The sequence below is a fragment of the Trichomonas vaginalis genome, chromosome III (genome assembly GCF_026262505.1).
Source record: "Trichomonas vaginalis G3 chromosome III, whole genome shotgun sequence".
NCBI classification, from domain to species: domain Eukaryota; phylum Parabasalia; order Trichomonadida; family Trichomonadidae; genus Trichomonas; species Trichomonas vaginalis.
Window position 1 is genome coordinate 23,667,202 of NC_067205.1, and position 22,290 is coordinate 23,689,491.

A 22,290-nucleotide genomic window follows, 5' to 3' on the forward strand; every position below is an offset into this window, starting at 1 on the left:
TATTTGAATATACAGCTTGTTTTGGAATAATTCGTTTGAAAATTGTAATAAAAAACTATCATATTCGCTGAATCAAACCTCTAATTCTTGACGTCGAGAATGGAAAAATAGTGAGAGCAAAGAGCAAGCATTATATTGGTTCATTGATTTAGGTCGAGTATGGGAAAATAGTGAGATCAAAAAAAATTGTGAAGAAAAATTGAGATTGTGGGTCATTCAAGATAAAATGTTCGAAGCCAAGAGAATGGTATTATTTGATGATTTGATTTTACATCATAATTGATTTTCTATTGTGATCCAAAAAAATTGAGAACAGATCCATAAATTTTTGTGAGAATTTTTCAATAGTAAATTTAATTCATTTTTAATGGAAAGTAAGCAAGAATCAGCTGAAGATATTAGATTGGGTAAATTATCTCCGTTTTTAACAATCATGAAACTATGTATGGGTCCTCTCTTGCTCAATATTTTATCCTCATTTCAAGATTCAATTGATCTTTACATCATCAGAAAAGGATTTGGACAAAAAGGAGTTACCATAGTAAGTATAGTAGGAGGATTAAAAGGGATGATGACTGTATTGCCGCAACAATTAAAACGAGTGAACTTCTTGCGAAGCATGAATTCGAAAAAGCAGGAAAATTTTTCGTAGAATTTGTCAGATTTGGTCTTATTTTAGGAATAATTTTACCAATCATATTTATGACAGTCATTCCTAAGTTATTATCGAACATCGGTGTTCAAGATGAATACAGAGAAGAATCAATAAGATATTTATATCCTGCATTTTTTTATTCCTTAATATCATTTATATTTGGTTTCATTAATTGTCAATTATTAGCAATGGGTTATGCAATATTACCTACTCTTATTCAAGTAGTTGCTATTGTACTTACAATTGGAATTGATTTTTTATTTATTTACGGATTTCATGTTACAATTGGTTGGATGAGTTTGGCATCAGTTTTAGGTCCAACACTTGTTTGTTTGTTCATGTTCATGCTATTTGTATTTAATAGATTTTCTGTTAAACCGGTTTGGAAATCATTCTTCCAAAAACCGAGTTCTGACTTTTGGGAAGCACTTAAATTAGCTATTCCAATGATTATCATGATTACTCTTACCTTATCTTGTCCTATTGTTGTATCTGGATTCTTTGTTCAAGCAGCGAAGAATATTAACAAAGAAAAGATCATTACTACTGTTTATTCGACTGCAAACAAAGCATATAATATGTTAGTTGCATGTACAACAGGAGCAATGACAGGTTTTGTTCCAGCAGCAACTTGGGCATACACTAAAAGAGATTACTCAAGAGTTACAAAGTTAGCTTTTAATACTTTGATTCTTCCTGGAATACTTATTGCATCTGTTTGGCCTTTGATGATCTTTAAGCCAAAAACCATCCTCAAAATATGGATTGATGATCAAGAAATGTTAAGTTGGGCTCCAAAGCTAGCTCCAATTGTATTTTACACAATAGTTTTTGATCCATCTTCTTATATTTTATCTATGCTTTTATTGTTAACAAAACATGAAATTCTTTGTTCTTTAGGTATGATTTTAAGGAATGTTGTCTTATTATTAAGTGGAGTAATTTTGTATGAAACAAATAAGTTCAGACCTTGGAATATATTGTATAGCAGCACATGTCAAGATTTAGCATACTTATTAACCAATTTATTATGCGTGTTATTTACAATAAGAAGGCAGAGAAGAGAATTAGATGATTATCAGCAAATTTCTTCTAATCTTTTATCAGAAGAAAATTAAGAATATACAATATCATGCACTATCTCAGACAATATATTAAATAAACATATTTTATATCAAAATTCTTTTATTTCTTATTAATTCCTGTATGGTGCTGTAATATTCATGCAATAATCCCATAGCTTTTGCTCGCGTTCTTCTGTGTATGTTTTCTCATATATTTTATCTTCTCCTTTAGGACCGAAGTACTTTCCTGAAATGCCTTCAAGTGTGGGCGATGTTGCAGCGAATATCTCGGGGTCTGCTGCTTCAGCCATTGTATTATTGAATGGCTTGAACACGGTGTAAAGGAACTTCATTCCGAAGCCTTTTGTTGACTCTCTTCCGAGGTTTGTCGTGGTCGATCCAGGATGGACAAGGTTGAATGTAACATTCTTGATTCCTTGTCTTTCAACTTCTTTTATGAAATGTCTCATTATCCAGATGACATAAAGCTTCGAAAGTCCATAGGATCTTGTGACAGAATAGTTCTTATTCATCTCAAGGTCTTTGAGGTCTGGTTCTCCTCCAAGATTGTGGCTTGCTGATGTTGTAGTTACAACTCTTCCGCTCTTCGATTTCTTGAGTGAATCAAGCAATAGTGTTGTGAGTAAGAAGGGAGCATATGTGTTAATCATCATTGTTTTCTCATAACCTTCTTTTGTAAGCTGTCTCTCTGTTCCAAACTGGGCCCCAGCATTATTAATGAGAACATCAATGTGGTCATATTTCTCTTTGATTTTATCTGCAAATTCCTTGATTGACTTGAAATCTAAGAAATCAGCAAGGAAATAATCGACTTTTTCGTTCCCCGATTCTTTCTTTACTTCCTCATATGCTTCTTTTGTCTTTTCAGGATTTCTACCGTGCATTATGATTGTATGCTCCTGTTTCGCAAGTATTTTAGCGGTATATCTTCCGATTCCATCAGAAGAACATGTGATGACAATAATCTTTGATTGCATCAATAAAAAATGAAGTAAAATTTTTTATTGAATATTTATTTCCCGATATTCATTCTGAAATTTTTCTATATGTTCAGAAAAATTTGAAAGGCAAAAAAAATGAAAAAAATTTTCGTCAATGGCTAGAATAATGTATGCTTTTACATCGACATGATAATTTTATATTTATCCGTTACATTCATTAGTCAATATTCTTTTGAAAACAACTGTGAATTTGTTATTTGACAAAACTAATGCAAAAATAAGAAAGTATTCTAAATGTATCAATATACTAAATGTATCAGTAATCAGTACAAACGCAAGCTAACATGGCAATTAATAAATAAAATCACATTTAATAATCAAACAATATTTTTTAGAAAAAATATCATGGTTTTGATATATCAAATATCATCAATATTAGTACATATCATGTTAAAATTGAAGTTAATACATGTAATTTTAGTGAACTCCTGATGATTCCTTTTAAATTAAGAAAAAAAAAATAAATCAAAGCATAAAATGAAATGCATTAAGTATAGAAATACAATGTTATAAATTAATGAGTCGCCATAAAAAAAAAAAAAAAAAAAAAAAAAAAAAAAGGTAGTGGGGCTCCCAGGCACTTCGTGCCTTCTAGCCCTGAGGATGAATGGTATAATGAAGTTTTTTTTTCTTGGGGTGGGCTTCCAGGCACTTCGTGCCTTCTAGCCCACATAAATGAAGTTTTTATTCGGAAAATTGTTATTCTTTATATAAATGTTTTGTCAAGACTTCTTCGTAAATGTTTTGTCAAGACTTCTTCGTAAAGACTTTGTCAAGACTTCTTCATCGTAAATGTTTTGTCAAGACTTCTTCATCGTAAATATTTTGTTGAGATTTCTTCGTAAATGTTTTGTCAAGACTTCTTCGTAAAGACTTTGTCAAGACTTCTTCATCGTAAATGTTTTGTCAAGACTTCTTCATCGTAAATATTTTGTTGAGATTTCTTCGTAAATGTTTTGTCAAGACTTCTTCATCGTAAATGTTTTGTCAAGACTTCTTCGTAAAATCAGACAAAAATATATTTTATGTTAGAATGTTAGATCTAACCTCTTTTCTAACCTCTTTTCTAACATCGTAGAAAACTCATGATTTCTTCGTAAATGTTTTGTCAAGACTTCATCGTAAAGACTTTGTCAAGACTTCATCGTAAAGACTTTGTCAAGACTTCTTCATCGTAAAGACTTTGTCAAGACTTCTTCGTAAAGACTTTGTCAAGACTTCTTCATCGTAAATGTTTTGTCAAGACTTCTTCATCGTAAATGTTTTGTCAAGACTTCTTCATCGTAAATGTTTTGTCAAGACTTCTTCATCGTAAATGTTTTGTTGAGATTTCTTCGTAATGAGCGTAAATGACCCAAAAATAATGTTTGTGTTAGAATGTTAGATCTAACACGTTTTCTAACATGTTTTCTAACATCGTAGAAAACTCATGATTTCATCGTAAATGTTTTGTCAAGACTTCTTCGTAAATGTTTTGTCAAGACTTCTTCATCGTAAATGTTTTGTTGAGACTTCTTCGTAAAGACTTTGTTGAGATTTCTTCGTAAAATCAGACAAAAATAATGTTTATGTTAGAATGTTAGATCTAACCTCTTTTCTAACCTCTTTTCTAACCTCATGAATTTTCATGAACTTTCTTTACAAAGTCTTTACGATGAAGAACTTTACAAAGTCTCAACAAAACATTGACAAGAAAGTTCATGAGAAAGACTTTACAAAGTCTTTACGATGAAGAACTTTACGAAGAAATCTCAACAAAGTCTTTACGATGAAATCTCAACAAAGTCTTTACGATGAAATCATGAAAATTCAAGAGGGTAGAAAACATGTTAGAAAAGAGGTTAGATCTAACATTCTAACATAAAATATATTTTTATTGAATTCCGTATGAAATTTCATGAGTTTTGTATGTTTTAGACCATGTTAGAAAACATGTTAGAAAAGAGGTTAGATCTAACATTCTAACATAAAATATATTTTTATTGAATTCCGTATGAAATTTCATGAGTTTTGTATGTTTTAGACCATGTTAGAAAACATGTTAGAAAAGAGGTTAGATCTAACATTCTAACATAAAATATATTTTTATTGAATTCCGTATGAAATTTCATGAGTTTTGTATGTTTTAGACCATGTTAGAAAACATGTTAGAAAAGAGGTTAGATCTAACATTCTAACATAAAATATATTTTTATTGAATTCCGTATGAAATTTCATGAGTTTTGTATGTTTTAGACCATGTTAGAAAAGAGGTTAGAAAAGAGGTTAGATCTAACATTCTAACATAAACATTATTTTTATTGAATTCCGTATGAAATTTCATGAGTTTTGTATGTTTTAGACCATGTTAGAAAAGAGTTAGAAAAGAGGTTAGATCTAACATTCTAACATAAACATTATTTTTGGGTCATTTACACTCATTTACGAAGAAATCTCAACAAAGTCTTTACGAAGAAGTCACAACAAAACATCTGTCAAAAACCGCTTTTTAACTTCACTTAAAATGCCACGTAAGCTACGTAAGAATATACGTAAGAGGAAGAGAGCATTGAAACATCCAATAGTAAAACTGACACCACAACAACAGTTGCAACAACAAATGCTGAATGACCCCACTATGTTGCAACAAATGTCAAGCAACCCTATGCTTTTAAACCGAGTTCTTGGGCACAGAGTGGAGGTTTAAGAGCGGCACTTTTAGCGAAAATGGCAGGCTATGGTGGAGCTGCAGACGGAACAGCCTATAACCCTCAAAGTCAAATGAATTGAGTTCACTCAAAAATCAAATAACAGATGTCAAAAAGTCAAACATAGACATACAGAAGCAAATAAGTGAAAAACGAAAAGAAACTAGAATATGACAGACACACAAAGAAACTCAATGAGTTAAACGTAGAGAAAAAGAAGAAAGAAGAACAACTGAAAGAACTAAGTACAGAGGAATATGCGAAAAAAGTGTCAGAAAAAGCAACAGAAGTAGCAAAAATGGAACAAGATGTCATAAATTTGAAAAACCATACTACTCAATATAAAATACTGAAAGATGAAGAGATAAAACAAAAAGCCCTGAAGACATATATGGATAGCGATGAGTATAAAAAAGAAGTTGAAGCAAATGTAAAGGCAGAAAAACTTTTACAGTTGCAAAACCAAACCGTACAGTATGAAAACTTAGCACAAGAAAGTAAAAATAACGACGCGGCTATGCAAAAGGCAATGAAAAGCGCAGAATATATAAAAGCCAACAATGACTGGTTAGATGCCCAAGCCAACGCTAAAGCAGCCCAACTCATAGGGTCAATAAGGACAAAAATACAAGCGGATGAAGACAGTTCAAATGAAGCTTTAACAAATGCTGACTTTAAGAACGCCTTCGAAGCTCTTCATAGTAAGGTGAAACAAGTGAACGACTTCTCATCTGGAAAGAAACTGAAGTCTGAAGGTTTCGACAACGAGTTAAGAGAAGTAGCACAAAATATGACGAAAATAACAGATGCAGCAACGAGACAGGCAGTTCAAAGTGCCTATGACGCCGTTAGAGCAACTGTTGTGAAAAGTCAAGAAAAAGAGTTACAACAGACCAAAACAGACCTAGTAAATGCTTTCTTAAAAACGAAAAGTCAGGTAGGACATTACGCTGCAGATGGAACATATGTGCCAGCTGGTGGAACTTATATACCACCAAACCCTCCAAGAGAAGCACCTGCACCAGGACTACCTAACACATTTACATCGTCACATGGACACAGACACAGGCATGCACAACAACCAGCACAACAACAACAACAACAACCAACACAACAACCACAAACAGAGCAAGGACATAAAAGAAGTAGAGAACAAGGAAACCAAGAATTCTTAAAAATGCTTAAAGAAGAGTGTGGTTTTCCAGATACTGTTGACTTTAGTGACAGATATAAAGAAGCTATTAGAAAGTTCAAGGATGGAAATACTGACCCGAACCTATTTAGCTTTATGGCTCAGCACCAAAACGGATATAATCTCAAACTGGAAAATACAAGCTCGCTAAGGATATGATTTAATAGCATATCATCAAATGACATGGATGAATTTACTCCGAGATATTTGATGTCAGAGCTAAATGACAATTCAACTTCGTCATGAAACGCGTAAAAAATAGAGACGGAACGAAAGAACAAAAGCTTATGAATGCGGATGACGTAGATAGGGAAATTGTTGAAAACGGTCTCGGAATATATGAAATGCCAGCAGATGAGGTACAAGAAACTCACAGGAAGAAGTTCAGATACAACCAGACATGGAAGAAATAGTTCAGCAACAACAGCTAGAAGAGCCTGAAGGAAACGAACAAGTCCCTCCTTTGGAAACTAACTTCACAGAACTAGATGAAGATTTGGAACAGCCGAAAAATCTTGACCCTCAACAAGAGTATGCGGAGAATATGGAATATTTCCAAGAGTCTAAAAAAAAATTCGGCTGACATAGTAGAAGAATATCGAAAAATGTTTGCCGACATACAAAAGACTCCAACATCAGATGAAAATATCCAGCATAGAATGGAAGAACTGAAAAAAAATGTACACAAATACAACAACACCTTTTTACTTACGAGCATTTAACGTTCAATCTTCCGGATGAACTCGGTGAAGATAAAAGGTTAAATTTCAAGAAAACATATAGAAATGAAACATTGTTTAAAGTTCATTCAGAACCTAACCAAGATGGAAACAAACCTACTTTTGTTTCTGCAGACGATGGAACTACAATGAGATGGGGTCATAAAGCTAATCCAGATAGGTGGTTCATAAACTTACAACCACAATTCCAAGAAGTTGTAGACGCAATGGAAGTCAATGGTGAACCAGATATAGCTGGTATTTTAAGCGCGGCTTTAATGCCATTGAAAGATATGAAAGATGCAGATATTTTGGACCAGTATGAAATGAACATGGCTGATGGAAATATAACACCTGACGTTCTAGAACATTTATCTCAAAGAACTACACAGAACCATAGAGATGGTATATTTGGTGAAGAGTTTAGAAAGAAAGTTAGGGAGGGAGAAGGAAGAAACCTATTGTACATGACCTTGCAAACGAAAGTTTACAAAATGTCATAAAAACTTACTTTGCAGGCGATGAATCGAGAAGGGATGAATATTTAAGAAAACTCAAATGGACAGTACCAAATGAAATGTTAGTATTGAAAAACATGTTCCTTGACAAATAAAAACCAACTACAGAAATAAACGACGCAAGACTGAAAGATTGGGTAGAAGCTTTCCCATTCACAAAAGATATAGTTGGTAACATGGAAAGAAAACCAGAATGGCTACAAAAACATATATTTGGAAACGAGCATATTCCATATGGACAGGCACTGTTTGAAGAGCTTGAACCAGAAACTCAGGAAAGAGTCATGAAACAATACGCGAAGACTCAAATACAGACTATGACAAACTCTTTCTAGGATATAGGTTACCTGAGATGGGCGACCAGAGCCAAAAGGCAAAAAGGAATGGAAATTTGCAACATACTAGATGAACATAATGCAAAGATGCAACAACTTCAAGCAGAGGGCAATGAAGGAAAAGAAGAGTTAAAACTCAGTCAGGAAGAAAGTAAAGCTTGGTCCACGTGGGTTCTATTATGACAATATAAATCCAACTATTCTATATTTTACTCATATGAAATGTACGCCGCTCAGAATATAACGCCAACAGTTTTTGGATGCCATGAACGGAAATGTTTCCGAATGGTATAACGAATGCGACAATGCCATTAGAAGGTCAGAAATAGTTCCTGGAACTTACGAATATACAACTGCTGTTTCTTATGGAAACGTAGGTGAGTTGGAGAAGGTTCTTTCAACAACAGTAGATATTGCTTGCGACAGGTTTCATATTATTTCTATTGACAACTCTTTCTTATACGTGGAACAAGACATTGAAATAAAACCTTCTTCCAAGTTGTCTGACAAGAAAGGTTGCAATGGAATTTTCTATGTCGGATACCAATATGCTCCAGAAGTTTTCATGGATATAAGATATATTCTAACTCTGACTTAGTTCAAACAGTAACATGGGCAAACTATGAATGGTTCGCTTTGAGAACTCAGTACAACCACAAGCTAGAGAACAAACAGACCAATATGCAACTATTGAGAAAATAAGAAGACTTGACCCTAACGTTCCAGGAGTTTATGTTGACCTTTCTGGACAAACTGCAGCAGCAGTAACCAAAGTAAAACTGAAACTTAGAGTTCCTTTGTCATCTTTCCTCATCTTCAGGTTTTTAAGATACTTGCCAAACTGGGCAGGAAAAATTTCTATCGAACTTACTCCAAGCAAAAATAACTTAGTCATTGCACCAACACAAGACCCATTCACTCTTACAGAAGTAGTGGGAAACAAATCAAACGTCATTCGCCGAATTTTGCAAAGACAAAGTTGACTTAGACTTTGGTTTCTCAAACCTCAACACTGAAGTAAACTATTATTTCAATGCTGCTGGAACTGCTTGGGACCCAGTTAAGTTCACATGCGAAAAATTTGAATGCAAGAGAATAGAAAGCAGACTTGCAGTCTAATGTTGGACCCAGATATTTCAAATGCTTTAGCTGCCAAATATATTGCAGTTCCACTTATGTTCCCTATACACCAAATATCTGTCAAAGACTTTGCAGGTGAAGTTGGAAACCAAAGTGCTGACCCAGGTGCAAGAACAGATATTGCTTTAACAACTGCAATAAACATGCAGATACTATGTTTGTACTGTTCAGACGAACTATAAATGACTATTCTTGCTTCTACAACCCTGGTATTAAATACCATATAAACATAGATGGCAAATACTATCCAAGAGAAGAATATTCTACAGTTGAGGATATGAGGTCATACAACTTGACATTAGATGCTATGACTTTAACAACAACTTCACAACAACCATTAACCCTGAAATGCAAAGTCTATTATGCCATATGTGAAAGTATGGACTCATACAGGAGCTCAAAAAACTCAATATACAAATGGAACCGTTCAAACTTTTGGCTTGGCATTCCATTTGCTGACTCAGAAGACTTTATGGGTGGTATTTCAACTGTTGGTACAGTTCAAATACAATATACTGGTGACAGAGACGGTCCAGATGAATTGAAAGCAAAGAAGTTTACAAAACCAATAGCACTTTTCACGGAAGATGCTCTTTTGAAGATTCGTTCGATGAAACCTGCTGGAGCTCCTCAGATTGGTATAACGACAGCTTCCATCGAGCAGATTTTGGCAGCAGGTCAGTAAGTTGTTCTTGAACTGACTTCTCTCCGTCAAATATTGACAGTACGCCAGTTTTGACATAAAATTGTATTATAAACTTACCTTTAGAAATATCTGTAAGTTTTGTTGTTATATTTTTGTCTGCTTCAAGAACTTTCACCATTTCAGTTATACCAACTTTCTTTGCTTTATGAAAATATTTTGGTTCAGCAAAGACTGCTATTCTATAACATTTACCATTGTTTGTATAAAGAACTATTCTGTCAATGTATTTGTATTGTTTGTGTGTGTAAACTTTGTTTTGCTTCAATTCGAAGAGATACTCAAATACGTCCATCTTTTTATTCTAAGTAAAATGTCATTTCCGAAAAATAGAAGCGTAAGTGTTTCAAAAGGTTTAATGGCGGTGGCAGATGTGAAGTTAAATTCACCAACTCAAACAAACAGTCAAAGTGTTGTTGTCAATGTCAAAGAAAGAGATGTTGAAGTGGGGAAACCATACGAAGACGAAGATGTAAACAATTGTTCCTGTAAAAGAACCAACATATCCTGAAGTTAACAGAGACTTAAGTTCTGTTGCAGATATTCGAAACGACTACCAACAACTGAAAGACAAACTTCAAACTCAGGAGAGATTTGTCAAGCTTTAAGTATAATGTTAAACTTGGTCGAACACAACCCTGTAAAAAGTGAACTCATATGTCATTGCACCTCATGAAGTTTTGAAAGAACTATTGAAACTTTTGACAGAGGCAGACGATATAAACATCAAAGAAATAGAACCGACATTAGTTGCTGTGGTGTTTCATATAATGCCATTGACAAGATATACGTTATGAAAGGAGGTGAAACGTTGAACTTAAAATATAGTTTCCCAGACGTCATAAAAATATTTGACGACCACAACATTTCATTAAAATTTAGTTGCTAAGTAAATGGCAGAAGACATAGTGGTTTATACTATTACGACTAAAAACCCTGAGTCATATAATTCTATATAACAAACAAACTTACAAAGTCCTCAAGGACGATATTGTAAACTGACCTTAAAACACGATGACGACTAAAGCCTGTTTTGCTCTTTTGACACCAGAAGACTTTGTTGTTGTGAATGGTAAAAAATACTTCTTTGAAGATACTTACTCAGATATACCACCAACAGTTTTGTTGACTTATTTAATACTTTAAGGACGGATGTAACATGTGCTGCAACTAGAGCAGGTTTCATTATGTTTGGATGTCCGACTGAGTTTAGTATAAACGATATGAGCTATAATACAAAACTTATATCTGGTTTTTACTACCAACAGTTTCCTATAACAGGAAAAGGTGTCATACAAGGTCTATCCGTTCCATTGACTTTAAGTACACCTATTTTATATATTGTTTCAAACTTAGGTTCAAAGTGCTATTCGAATATCGACAGAAACTACTATGACCAAAAGATACTCATGCGTATAAACAATACTTTCTCTGCTGGTTTGCCTATTGTTCATTCGAATGCAGAATTTTCAACCTTAGTGAACTCAAACACTTTAGCAAACATAACGTTGACATTAGTCGACGCAAACTTTGTTCCTGTAAAACTTTTATGTCCTATGTATTTGTCAATGACGGCAGAAAGTTTCGAATTGGAAGATGCAACTGGTGAAAGTATTGTACTACAAGAACAACTTCAACAACAAATAGCTCAAGAACAACAAATGCAACAAATGGAACAAATGCAACAACAAAGTCAAGAATAAAAAATAGCTCAAGAATAAAAAAAATCTTTTTTTATTTTATTTGAAATGTACGCTGAGTTTGTTGGAAAAGACTGTTGGGAAACTTGTTTGTTAGATGAGAAATATGAAATTCACTGTTGTGAGTCATTTGAAGTCAGAAACAAAAAGACAAAAAGAGTTTTAAGCGGATGGGAGCGAAATGACGGATATGCTATGATGAGGATGGGTGGAAAAAACTATTTTAAACATATTGTCATTGCAACTCATTTTATACCGAACCCTAACAATCTACCTCTTGTAGACCATATAAACCATATAAGAAACGACAATAGACTTGAGAACTTGCGTTGGGTCACATGTTCTGAAAACAATAAGAACATAGGCAAATTTCGAGATATTGTATTCGAATTTGTCGACGAACTAGAAGATGAAGCAATTGAAATTACAGACTATGGCAAGCATGCGTTTGAGTTTTACTACTACAGCGAAGAACAAGACTCTTTCTACTTTTATACCGGCGTAAACTATAGGAATTACAAGTATATTTACTAAGACGGGCTATGCTCATGTAAACGCTAGAGATACAGATGGAAAATACGTTCGAATACTTCTTAACAAATTCAAGAAGCTATATGGCATACCATTTTAAAACGTTTTTTAAAAAAAATATTTTTTTATCCGATAGAAAAGATGACGAAATATATTTCAGTAAACAAGTACATGTCAGGACTTAAAGAAGAACTAGACCCATTCATATATTTGAATGTTTACTTCTACCATTTTGAAAAGTCTTCATTTGACAAAGTTTGGAACATCGAACCGGTTAAGTTTGCTATTGTGACTAAAAATGGTGCGAAATTTGAAGACTTAGACATAGAAGGTTTGTTAGCAGTCAAAGAAAATTTTGACAGAAGGTTTTCAAACCTTAAAGAAGGCAAAGCATACAAACTTGTTATACCTTATGAACCAAAGAAAGCAGACGACTATGAATATTATGAGTCTAAGATAGTTGAAGTTCAAGGTAAATTGGGTAAAAAGATTTTAGAGTCTAAGCCAGTGTTTGCTCCTAAAGAGGAAGAGAACATTGACATTGACCCAGAAATGTTCTAAAAATAAAATTTTATTTTTACATGTCATATCTCCCCTTCTCTGGCTCTGGCTCTGGCTCTTTCTTCTCTTCTTCTACTTTCTTTTCTTTCTTTTCTTTCTTTTCTCTCTTCTTCTTCTCTGGTGGAGTTATGTCAAACTTCTCAGAACCATATTTATGTAAAAGTTCTTTGTCCTTTAATAGCTCTTCTATTCTGTTTCCTATTTCATCTTCAAGAACAGCGCATGTGTCTTCTTTGCATTCTAAGAACTTTTGTTGGACTTCATCTTTCCAATCGGCGTCATCTCTGTCAACAAGTCTGTCATTGACAAACTTAAAGACTTCTCTGCCTAATGTTTTATGGTTCTTGTCATATTCCCAGAAACAGAACTTTAGAACAAATTCCCCTTTCTTGTTTACACTATGTAAGATTTTATGGTCGACAGATGTTTTGCTGTCGAAAAGCTTGTCTCGAATATAGATAGCGAAATCGCTAGACATTTTCAAAAAGATAAAAATTTTAATTTTTCTAAAAATATGTTAGAAAAAAAGTTTGCTGACATTGACAAGAAATTTGAGAATGTTTTAAACAAGAACAAGAGGAAGTTAGAAAATGCTCAGATAAAACCCATACATGACAAGTTCTTATTTGCTCAGAATGGTATAACAGGTCTAATTGCACCGCCTGGTCGGGTAAGACTTTCACTTATCTTAAAATGGCTGCACAACAACAAGAACTAGATGAGAAGAACCCATTTTATGAGTTAGTTGTCATTTGTAGTACTTCGGGTCAATTTGACCAAACCGTCAATTCGTTCAAAGATATTATAAAAAAGTCTAAGTTAGTATGTATAAAAGACTCTGAGTTGTTAGATTGGATAAAGAAGTACCAAAGAAGAGTTTTGAAGTATAATGCTATAAATGAGTATATAAATTCTAAGTTCAAAGACCCAAATGAGGAAATGCAGAGAATATTAGAGAAGAAACACTTCAGAAACAAACAGAAAGAGATAGAATACATTTCGAAGAAATTGCAATCTTACGATTGGAAGACATACCCTCATAGATGTCTTCTTATCTTAGATGACTTTGCTTCTCATCCTTTGTTAAAGAACAGAGAACAAGATATGTGTCGAATTCTTAAGAAGCTCAGACACTTTAACATCTCAGTTGTCATTTGTGTACAGACAGCAAAGAGTTTAAGTAAGGATGTTAAAAGAATACTTACTGACATTATACTTTTCCCTGGATTGTCCGAAGACGATTTCATGGAACTTATGAAAGAGTCCATGGCAGGTAAGTTTGACAGACATGAACTATGGGAGAAGTACAAAGTCATACAAGACCCTCATACTTCTTTCAGAATTCATATCTACGCAAACAAAGTTCAAATTGTAAAAAGTCAGCAAAAATAAAGAGTGCAATTTACTCTGCTTGTTTGAAGTTGTCAAAATACTCTGTTATTTTTCACTGTTTTCATAGAGTTTTGGCGACTGGGGTTTCTTCCCTACTCGCTGTGCTTCACGATTTTCATACGGAATCTCTATCCTCGGTTTTTCGAGGGTAGCAATCTTATGAGGAAATTCATGAAATTTGGTCATTTTTCAGCAAAAATAATGTTTATGTTAGAATGTTAGATCTAACATGTTTTCTAACACGTTTTCTAACATGGTCTAAAACACACAAAACTCATGAAATTTCATACGGAATTCAGTAAAAATAATGTTTATGTTAGCATGTTAGATCTAACATGTTTTCTAACACGTTTTCTAACATAACTATTTACAAGCGTTTTACATGGTATATGTTGCGATGGTTCATGACTCTAAACAATTTTGTAGCTTCTATTTCTTCTGTCAGTACATCGAATGTTTTAACGATACCGAAAGTTTCTTTATACTTCTTCTTGACATCAGATAGAAGGAAATCTTCTGCAGTTGGATAGTTTTTGTTCAGAAATGCTAACATGTCCATTTTATCTTCTGCTGGCTTTTCTGCTTCTTTCTTTAAGTCTGCATAGTCGTTTCTCATACGTTCTATCTCTTTGACGGAGTAGTTATATTTCCTCATTGCTGCTTTACATTTAGAACATTGCGGGTTCATTTTTGCGTTATATTCTGAAACCTTACCTGCTAAAACAACTAAGGCGTCAATGGTTTTCTTCATCTCGAACATAGCGGGTTTTATTTGTTCGTTCCATACCTTACCCCTACTATCTTTATCTCTTATTTCCCAAACACATTTTGCAACTAACGAAACAAAGTTGTCGTAGGTCTTAAATTCTTCGGATTTGTAAAGGTCAGAGATGTTCTTATATACCATGTCGCAATCTTTGTCCATAACCTTATGGTTGCAATGAAAACCAAGGAATTCATAATTTACCTTTCGTATGAACTTCTTTATTTCTACTGAGTCAGTTGCTTTGACTTCTATTTCGTCAAATTCGGGAATGGTTAGTTTTTGTTGTTGGATTTCAGGCAATTTGGGTAAATGGTCAATAATGTCCTGCATTTCATAAAGATACTGTTCATTTGTTTCATCTTTCGCACTACAGTCTAAATTACTTGTTAAAAGTTCTTGCTTTATCTTCTGGATTTTTGTTTCGAAAGTATATGAAGAAGGAATGAAGTTTTTCATCTCTACTAACATAGATGTTGGATTCATAACTAGCGAGTTTGGTGCTGTTGTTGCTAACATGTTCTTACAATAAAAATAAAAAAATATTTTTTTAAAAAAACCAACTTTATTTTTTATTTTTGGTGTAAATTTCATGAAAATTCAAGAGTTTTAGACCATGTTAGAAAACATGTTAGAAAACATGTTAGATCTAACATTCTAACATAAACATTATTTTTGCTGAAAAAGTGTCATTTTTTCATGTCCGAAGACTCGAAGGTGCAACACTTCCAAAATACCGACGAACTCAGAAGAGCAGCATGGCAGTATCTTCTTGACAACTTCTTTGAGTTCTCCAGGAACACCTTGGAAAATGCTGAAGAACTCCGACACAGAGAATTTGGAGAAATTGCACTCCAATACTACCTTGACAAACAAAGGGTAAACAAAGGGTAAACAAAGGGTAAAATAAGACTAAAAACTTAACGTTTAAAAAGTGACATTTTTAATGAGCTCCGAGTCACCGAGAAAACTTGGTCAGATGTTAGCAGCTTACTTCCCTGAGGAGGATGGAAGCGTTACATACGTAAGGTTCAAAAACAACGAACCTGGAATTGCGTACCAAATTCGCAATTACATGACCATGGAAGAGTACGAAAGGTTCCTACAAGAGAAACCAGCTCTAAACAACTCAGAAAAGAAAGAATAAAAAGTTTAACTCGTAATTGTTTATTTTTTTACTTGTATGGGCAAGCTGCAAGAATGAAGTCGACTATCTCAGTCTTTGTCTTGACCAGTTGGACTGCTCTTGCGAGTACGTCTGTTTTGCGGTCTCCAGCTGGTGTCTGACCTTCGTAATTGCGCATGTTCTTGAGAGCTCCAACTGTAAATGGTTGTAGGATGAAGAGTCTTCAGACTGCTTGAGGTAGTCTTCACGGTCACGAACCGAATCTGTGGTACGAGTCGAATCGGTCGATTTGAGGGAAGAGACTGAAAGCCTGTCGTCTTCCATAGGGGCTGTGGCATAATCTTGCGTAAGCGGTTCAGACCTTCTTCGAACTCTTGGTCTCTCTTCGATTTGGATTGAGATTGGAATTGCTGGGGTGGAGCTTGCTGGAACATCCAAGGGTTGGGGAAGTAAGGCATAGGCTGAGGAGGGTAGTTCGGGAAGCCTTGTGTGGGTAGTAACCTTGAGGTGGAAATTGGTAGTAAATCGGAGGTACTTGCTGGAACTGAGGTGCAGGGGCTGGTGCTTTAGGTTCCTCTGGTTTGGGAATGGGCTCGGTTGGTGGGACGTCGGACATTCGTTTGTGGCTTAACCGTCGGACCACAACGATAAAAATCTCTGCTCCTAGCAGTACTGCTACTGACAGTAGCAGTACTTTTCTGACAGTAGCAGTACTTTTTCTGACAGTAGCAGTACTTTATCGTCGAAACCCTCTCAAATTTTCCTTTTTTACTGCTCGTAGCAGTACTTTTACTGCTCCTAGCAGTACTGCTACTGAACAGTAGCAGTACTTTTACTGACAGTAGCAGTACTTTTTCTGACAGTAGCAGTACTTTTACTGACAGTAGCAGTACTTTTACTGACAGTAGCAATGGTCGAGGTCGAACCTACCGACGAGGCAATTTACCTAATTGAAATTAACGAGCTTGTTAAAGACTTCCTCAGGCAGAATGTAAAAGGCAAGCTTGTTAACTGTTGGATAACGGGAAGGGCTGCCTTGAATCTCGAGACTTCGACTGGAATTCCAATTCAAATACCAGACGGGACAGCCTACGACGACATAAAGCAAGCAAAGAAAGAAGCTCTTCTCAAGTTCTTTGCCAAGCGTCCTTGGATACAACTTCCAACCAGAGAGAACCCTTTCCCAAGAATGAGCCAAATTCTCAAGGGTCTCCTTCACTTCTCGGGTCAGCCGTTCTACATAACCTGTGAAGGCGACATCCAACCAGTTCAGTAAACCTTAACGTTTAGAGTAAAAACATTTTTTCATTTTTTGAATGAAGCAAGTTAAATTCGTCCCACACCAATCTCAATGGACCGATGAAGAGTTTCAAGCTATAGTTGAAGGCGTTGAGAACGACATAGACGGCGAACTTGAAGGAGCTCAAATCACAATTGCAACCAAAATTGCAGAGGTCAAGGAACAGATAGCTCCACTTAAAGCTACCAAAGCTACTCTTGACCTCATGGATAGTTACCGTTTAGATGTCAAGAGTGGAATAAGACAATTAAAATTGAAACTTCTAAACTACGAAGCTATACTCCAAAAGTTAGCAGAAATGAGAAGACTTTACCAGAGCTACTTACATGTAAGGGACTTACCTTCAAGCAGTCCGACCAAAGATGAATTTTCTGACATTGTCCCAATTTTGTCCGAAAGTCAGCTCAGATGTTTTGAACTGCTCCCAACATATCCAGAATATGAACGTTTGCCTGAACTCTTTCGCAATCTCAAAAAACGTTTTTTGGTTCTCATGTTCGAAACTTTTATCGGAAGAGACAACAAACGTTCAGAAGAAGAACAAGATATTATTTTAAACTTGTTGTATGACTTAACCGTCATAACAAGCTTTTTGAAGTAAAACCGTCATTCTCAAACCACTTCATTTTTTCGATGTCCGAACAAGCACCGAAGCCGAACACAATGGCAGATGTCCTTTCAATGTTGCCAGACAAGCGCCCAGTTCAAATTCAAATTTTGAATTTGAAAGCTCATCTGACAAACACCGTTAAGACTCTCCAAAGTAGTCTTATGGAAGAGATGACCAAGCTCAAAGCCGATGTCCTCATGAACCAAGCTTCCAATGAGAAATGCCTGAATGATTTGACGGAAACCTTGCGCATTTACGCGAGAGAGAACCGAGACCTTGCCAGACTCATCTACCGTTTCTTCGAAGAGATAGATGCCATCTGGAAGGTACTCGGAAAGGACAGAACATGCAACACCGTAATTCGTGAGTACCAAATTGAAGAAGGAATTGTCGAGGAAGAAGAGGAAGAAAAGAAACACGAAGAAGAAGAGGAAGAAGATGAAGAAGAGAAACACGAAGAAGAGGAAGTTTGGGCAACCCTTGTTGCCGATGACGCTTACGAAATTTCCCAACCCTACCCATACCAAATCCGCAACAAGGAGACAGGCAAGGTTCTTACCCCAGTCCTCAACAACTTGGGACACTTGAACCTTAACCTTCGGAATCGCGGTTCAATCTCCATGGGCAAGCTTGTCGCAATTCAATGGGTTCCAAATCCAGACAAGAAGACGAGGGTCAGACACATTGACGGTGACAAGCTCAACAACCGTAAGGAGAACCTCGAGTGGTTCTAAGAGTAAAAAAATTTTATTTTAGGGGGAAACCCCAAGTAAATTTAAGTTTTTAGTTGCGTAAGCGGCTTAAATTAATGGTCATTTGCAAAATTAGTTCCTGACCTCTGAATTGAACTCTTTCGTCATCCCAGTTGCGTAGGAGGTCGTCCCAGAGGAGTTGGTAGAATTGCCAATCCAAGGACGATTTGTCCTCCCAGGCATTGAGGATGTACTGCTCGTAGAGTCTCATGACCTCTGCCTTGCACCAGACACCCTCTCCCTTGGAACGTAAGGCTTCTTCGAAGTGCTCGAATGCGATTGGCTGCGGGACCATCCGAAATGACACTTTTTGTCCGTTTGGTCAATGTTTGTGTCTCGTGCCATAGTCGACGAAAATACAAACAAACAGGTTATATATGAGTTTGAGACCAAGAATGGTGTAACTCGACCTGTCCGATTCAAATTCGAATAAAAATTTTTTATTTCATGCAATGTTTAACTATTTCACCATCTTCTTTAACACCCCAGTACTTCCTTTTCGATATTACATGAACTTCGGTGAAAATTTTGTCCAATTTGAATTGACCCATCTTCTCACCGACCATTCCCATTTCAATGAGTTTGTTGTATCCTTCTTCGTTCGTCATGAGTGCGTCAATGTTCTCATAGTAAACCTTCACTTTGGATTTGACCTCAGAGAAGAATTTGTTGTAGTTGTCAAGGACTGCCTTTGCGAACTGAGGGTAAGACCAATGTTCGACAATAGGTTTTAATGTGGTTACTAAGCCACTTTGACCTTGAGTGAATTCGTACTTCAAAACAAAAGGAGAAAACCTTTCAACAAAGTTGTCGACCTTCTCATAATGTTTACTCTTCATCTCTTGAGGTTTTTAATGGAATATCCCCATGTCGAATTCATAAGCAATTTCAGTGTCATTGCGAGTTTGGGGTTTGAAGCTTTCCTAATATCATAGAGTTGTTGTATGACTTTTCCAACTGTATAGTTCCTTCCTGGGAACTCTCCATCTTCGTTTGGAATTCCAGTCGGGATATATTGGACAAACCTCATGTATGCAGCGTTAAGGTCGACATAGTATATCTTTTCATCTGAGTCGAACTTGTCGCAACCAATTGGTCCAGTTTGTGGAAATTCAAGTGAGTCTCTTATCTTCTGAGAAACTTCTCCTGTTATCTCATAAACATCGTCGAAGCAACCTGTTTCATATAAAACCTTCTGACCTAACTCAGATGCTCTCCAATACAATTTGACGTCAATTGGATGTCTCAATGGAAGTTTGTTTATAGCATCTTGAAGTTCTTGCAACCTCATTGGAAGTTCTTCTGGTTCAGGTTGGTATCCGAACAATCCAACTCCTTGTGGAATTGTGTACTTCTTTTGTGCTATAACTTTGTCTGGAACAACTTTTGGTCTTGCTAACAGTGAAAAGTTTGTTTCGTCTTTTGGTACAAAAGTTTCTGTCAGCTTGTCATCTGGAATTGGTTCCAACAAACCTTTCTCGAAAAGAATGTTTACAGCTCTGACAATGTTGCACTTGCCTTTTCCGAACAATGGGTTTGTAAGACTTTCGTTCAACATGAAGTGGTTGTGGACAATTACAATCTTCAACCATGGTAAGTCTTTGTCAACAACATAGTCGTCATGTGAAGAACCTTTCTCAGTCGGAATGTTGACTCGGATATTCACATTTGCCAACGGTGCAATTTTTGACAATTGACCTCTGAGCATGTACCTTGTTTTCACACATGACTCAAGATACTTCATCTTCTCATCTGTAACAAGACCAGAGTTCCTGAGACATGTAAGAATACAAGGTTCATTGACAATTGTTTCGATTGAATTGTAAATTCCATACCTTGTCAAGTCAATGTCAGACTTATTTATGAACGGGAAGTATCCAGCATGTTGTCTGACTGCTTGAGGGTTAGGTTGGTACCATTCGAACTTGACACTTGCAATTCCTTCAATTGCATTCAAAATGTCTGAGTCGGAGTCAACCATTTGTTCTCTCTTTGTAGTCTTGAAAGCGTCAAGAAGCATTGCAGCTGTTGTGACATTGCCATGTGCATAGTAAATATGACCATCTAAATCTGTTACGGTTAGTCTGAGATTGTATCCTTTCTTATTTCCGTCTTGAATTGCAGCAAGTACACCCATGAAGCCTTCTTTGTTCTTTCCTTCGTCAAAGTTTACTGTAAAGGTTCGACCAGATGTAATTTGACTTCTAACTTCACGATACTTCTCATATGCATATCTTGTTCTTTCCATGGGAGCATGTTTGTCTTCACCCTTCCCTTTTTTCCTTCTCAAAGGATGCAATTGTTCGTCATGTTTCCAGTAGAATCTGGCAAAGCCGTCGTGTCCCTCAACTTGAGGCTCAGAAACATCGAAAGGCATGTCCATAAGACGTTCTTCTTCTAACCTCTCGAGTCTGTTTGGATAATTGGCGCGCGCGGTTTCTAAGTCCATCTCGTAGCGAAGACCAGACAGTTTGTCATAGACTTTTATTGGCTTTCCCTTCCTATATTTAAACTTCTTCGAAACTTTCCAACCATATCTTTCTAACTCTGCTTTTATTCTAGCAGACCTTCTGTCCATTCTATATGGGGGCATTTTTATAAAAATAAAAAAATATTTTTTTTCTTTACTTTACATAACCACCTGCTGCCATAAGTCTTTGACGCCAACCCATACCAGCTAATGAAGGTTGACTTGGTTTAGTATTGAAACTAAACTTTGGTTTTGGTTTATCTTCCGTTTTTGGTTTCTCTTCTTCTATCGGTTTTTCGTCACTTTTCGGTTCCTCTGACTTTACCTCACCTGCAGGAACAGTTGTGTCGTCAACATCTTCATAAATATCATATGCCATTTGTTTTTGTTTTCCTTTCAACTTTTTGTGTTTGTTGTAAAGTTTAGAATATTTCGACTCTAAGTCAATGAGATGTTCTATAATGAACTGTTGGTCGGTAAAATATACTTTCCCATCTGTTGTCTCGAAAATTCCTTCAGACTTCAATATTTTATTTGTGAGAGTCTGTTTCTTTTTTGAGATACTAGCCGTTCCATTTCTATGAAAAGTGACTTTGTAGTTAGGGTTTGCATTTCCAGACCTGGCACTTTCTATTATTGAATTTTTCTCTTCATCTGTAAGTTCTTTGACAGGTTTTGACAATGGTTCTGAACTTTTTGTTTGTGGTGTCAAATCTACCGTTTCAACTTCTTCGGTCATTTCATCTCAGTAAAAAATTTTAGTTTGGTTTGTTTTCAACTGGTTGTTTAGGTTTTTTAAGTCGGTCTAAAACTTCTTGAGGTATAGGAAGAACTTGACAAACACGTGGTTGTGTAACTACTGGAAGTCGACAAATCCATCTTGAACCCATTTGTCTCAATGCTGTATTGTTCATTTCATCTCAGTAAAAAACTTTACATTCCCCAAGTTTGAGGTGGTTGCGGTTGGTTATTGTTTACCCACTGTTGTGCATGGTTATATCCTCTGTTAAAGAATCTTTCACCTTGGTCCATATAGTGTCCTGCTTGGTT

General features: G+C 35.7%; 12 protein-coding genes and 4 pseudogenes across 16 annotated transcripts, besides 2 other annotated features; 7 read left to right on the forward strand and 9 right to left on the reverse strand.

Moving 5' to 3' along the window:
- Window positions 1-362: 362 nt before the first annotated feature.
- On the forward strand, window positions 363-1,811 carry TVAGG3_0752020 (multidrug resistance protein YPNP-related family; the record flags this gene model as incomplete). Its single annotated transcript, XM_001304777.1, has 1 exon — window positions 844-1,773. The coding sequence occupies one exon, from the start codon at window positions 844-846 to the stop codon at window positions 1,771-1,773; it is 930 nt and encodes a 309-aa protein (XP_001304778.1).
- A 39-nt stretch (window positions 1,812-1,850) lies between these two features.
- Window positions 1,851-2,717, reverse strand: TVAGG3_0752030 (oxidation-reduction process; the record flags this gene model as incomplete). The annotated part of the gene is made up of 1 exon (XM_001304776.1): window positions 1,851-2,717. One exon carries the CDS (start codon window positions 2,715-2,717, stop codon window positions 1,851-1,853), a length of 867 nt encoding a protein of 288 aa, XP_001304777.1.
- A 4,303-nt stretch (window positions 2,718-7,020) lies between these two features.
- On the forward strand, window positions 7,021-7,203 carry TVAGG3_0752040 (protein of unknown function, DUF4106 family; the record flags this gene model as incomplete). Its single annotated transcript, XM_051245283.1, has 1 exon — window positions 7,021-7,203. The coding sequence occupies one exon, from the start codon at window positions 7,021-7,023 to the stop codon at window positions 7,201-7,203; it is 183 nt and encodes a 60-aa protein (XP_051091870.1).
- A 1,266-nt stretch (window positions 7,204-8,469) lies between these two features.
- Window positions 8,470-15,499: a mobile genetic element.
- On the forward strand, window positions 11,050-11,738 carry TVAGG3_0752060 (annotated as a pseudogene). The gene has a single exon. A coding segment is annotated over exon 1 (689 nt).
- TVAGG3_0752070 (protein of unknown function, DUF4108 family) lies at window positions 12,408-12,827 on the forward strand (the record flags this gene model as incomplete). Its single annotated transcript, XM_051245284.1, has 1 exon — window positions 12,408-12,827. The coding sequence occupies one exon, from the start codon at window positions 12,408-12,410 to the stop codon at window positions 12,825-12,827; it is 420 nt and encodes a 139-aa protein (XP_051091871.1).
- Window positions 12,844-13,305, reverse strand: TVAGG3_0752080 (uncharacterized protein; the record flags this gene model as incomplete). The annotated part of the gene is made up of 1 exon (XM_051245285.1): window positions 12,844-13,305. The coding sequence occupies one exon, from the start codon at window positions 13,303-13,305 to the stop codon at window positions 12,844-12,846; it is 462 nt and encodes a 153-aa protein (XP_051091872.1).
- On the forward strand, window positions 13,767-14,219 carry TVAGG3_0752090 (protein of unknown function, DUF4106 family; the record flags this gene model as incomplete). The annotated part of the gene is made up of 1 exon (XM_051245286.1): window positions 13,767-14,219. One exon carries the CDS (start codon window positions 13,767-13,769, stop codon window positions 14,217-14,219), a length of 453 nt encoding a protein of 150 aa, XP_051091873.1.
- On the reverse strand, window positions 14,587-15,315 carry TVAGG3_0752100 (organellar and viral DNA polymerase type B; the record flags this gene model as incomplete). The annotated part of the gene is made up of 1 exon (XM_051245287.1): window positions 14,587-15,315. One exon carries the CDS (start codon window positions 15,313-15,315, stop codon window positions 14,587-14,589), a length of 729 nt encoding a protein of 242 aa, XP_051091874.1.
- Window positions 15,500-15,928: 429 nt separating the features above from the next.
- On the forward strand, window positions 15,929-16,129 carry TVAGG3_0752110 (uncharacterized protein; the record flags this gene model as incomplete). Its single annotated transcript, XM_051245288.1, has 1 exon — window positions 15,929-16,129. The coding sequence occupies one exon, from the start codon at window positions 15,929-15,931 to the stop codon at window positions 16,127-16,129; it is 201 nt and encodes a 66-aa protein (XP_051091875.1).
- A 208-nt stretch (window positions 16,130-16,337) lies between these two features.
- TVAGG3_0752120 lies at window positions 16,338-16,724 on the reverse strand (annotated as a pseudogene). The gene has a single exon. A coding segment is annotated over exon 1 (387 nt).
- Window positions 16,725-17,424: 700 nt separating this feature from the next.
- TVAGG3_0752130 lies at window positions 17,425-18,752 on the forward strand (annotated as a pseudogene). Its single transcript has one exon. A coding segment is annotated over exon 1 (1,328 nt).
- A 49-nt stretch (window positions 18,753-18,801) lies between these two features.
- TVAGG3_0752140 (uncharacterized protein) lies at window positions 18,802-19,065 on the reverse strand (the record flags this gene model as incomplete). The annotated part of the gene is made up of 1 exon (XM_051245289.1): window positions 18,802-19,065. One exon carries the CDS (start codon window positions 19,063-19,065, stop codon window positions 18,802-18,804), a length of 264 nt encoding a protein of 87 aa, XP_051091876.1.
- A 139-nt stretch (window positions 19,066-19,204) lies between these two features.
- Window positions 19,205-22,290: part of a mobile genetic element that runs on past the window's edge.
- Window positions 19,211-20,347, reverse strand: TVAGG3_0752160 (annotated as a pseudogene). The gene has a single exon. A coding segment is annotated over exon 1 (1,137 nt).
- On the reverse strand, window positions 20,380-21,348 carry TVAGG3_0752170 (uncharacterized protein; the record flags this gene model as incomplete). Its single annotated transcript, XM_051245290.1, has 1 exon — window positions 20,380-21,348. A coding segment is annotated over one exon (969 nt), but the record flags the coding sequence as incomplete, so codon positions are not given.
- On the reverse strand, window positions 21,395-21,979 carry TVAGG3_0752180 (phage tail repeat-like family; the record flags this gene model as incomplete). Its single annotated transcript, XM_051245291.1, has 1 exon — window positions 21,395-21,979. The coding sequence occupies one exon, from the start codon at window positions 21,977-21,979 to the stop codon at window positions 21,395-21,397; it is 585 nt and encodes a 194-aa protein (XP_051091878.1).
- Window positions 21,999-22,154, reverse strand: TVAGG3_0752190 (uncharacterized protein; the record flags this gene model as incomplete). The annotated part of the gene is made up of 1 exon (XM_001319351.2): window positions 21,999-22,154. The coding sequence occupies one exon, from the start codon at window positions 22,152-22,154 to the stop codon at window positions 21,999-22,001; it is 156 nt and encodes a 51-aa protein (XP_001319386.2).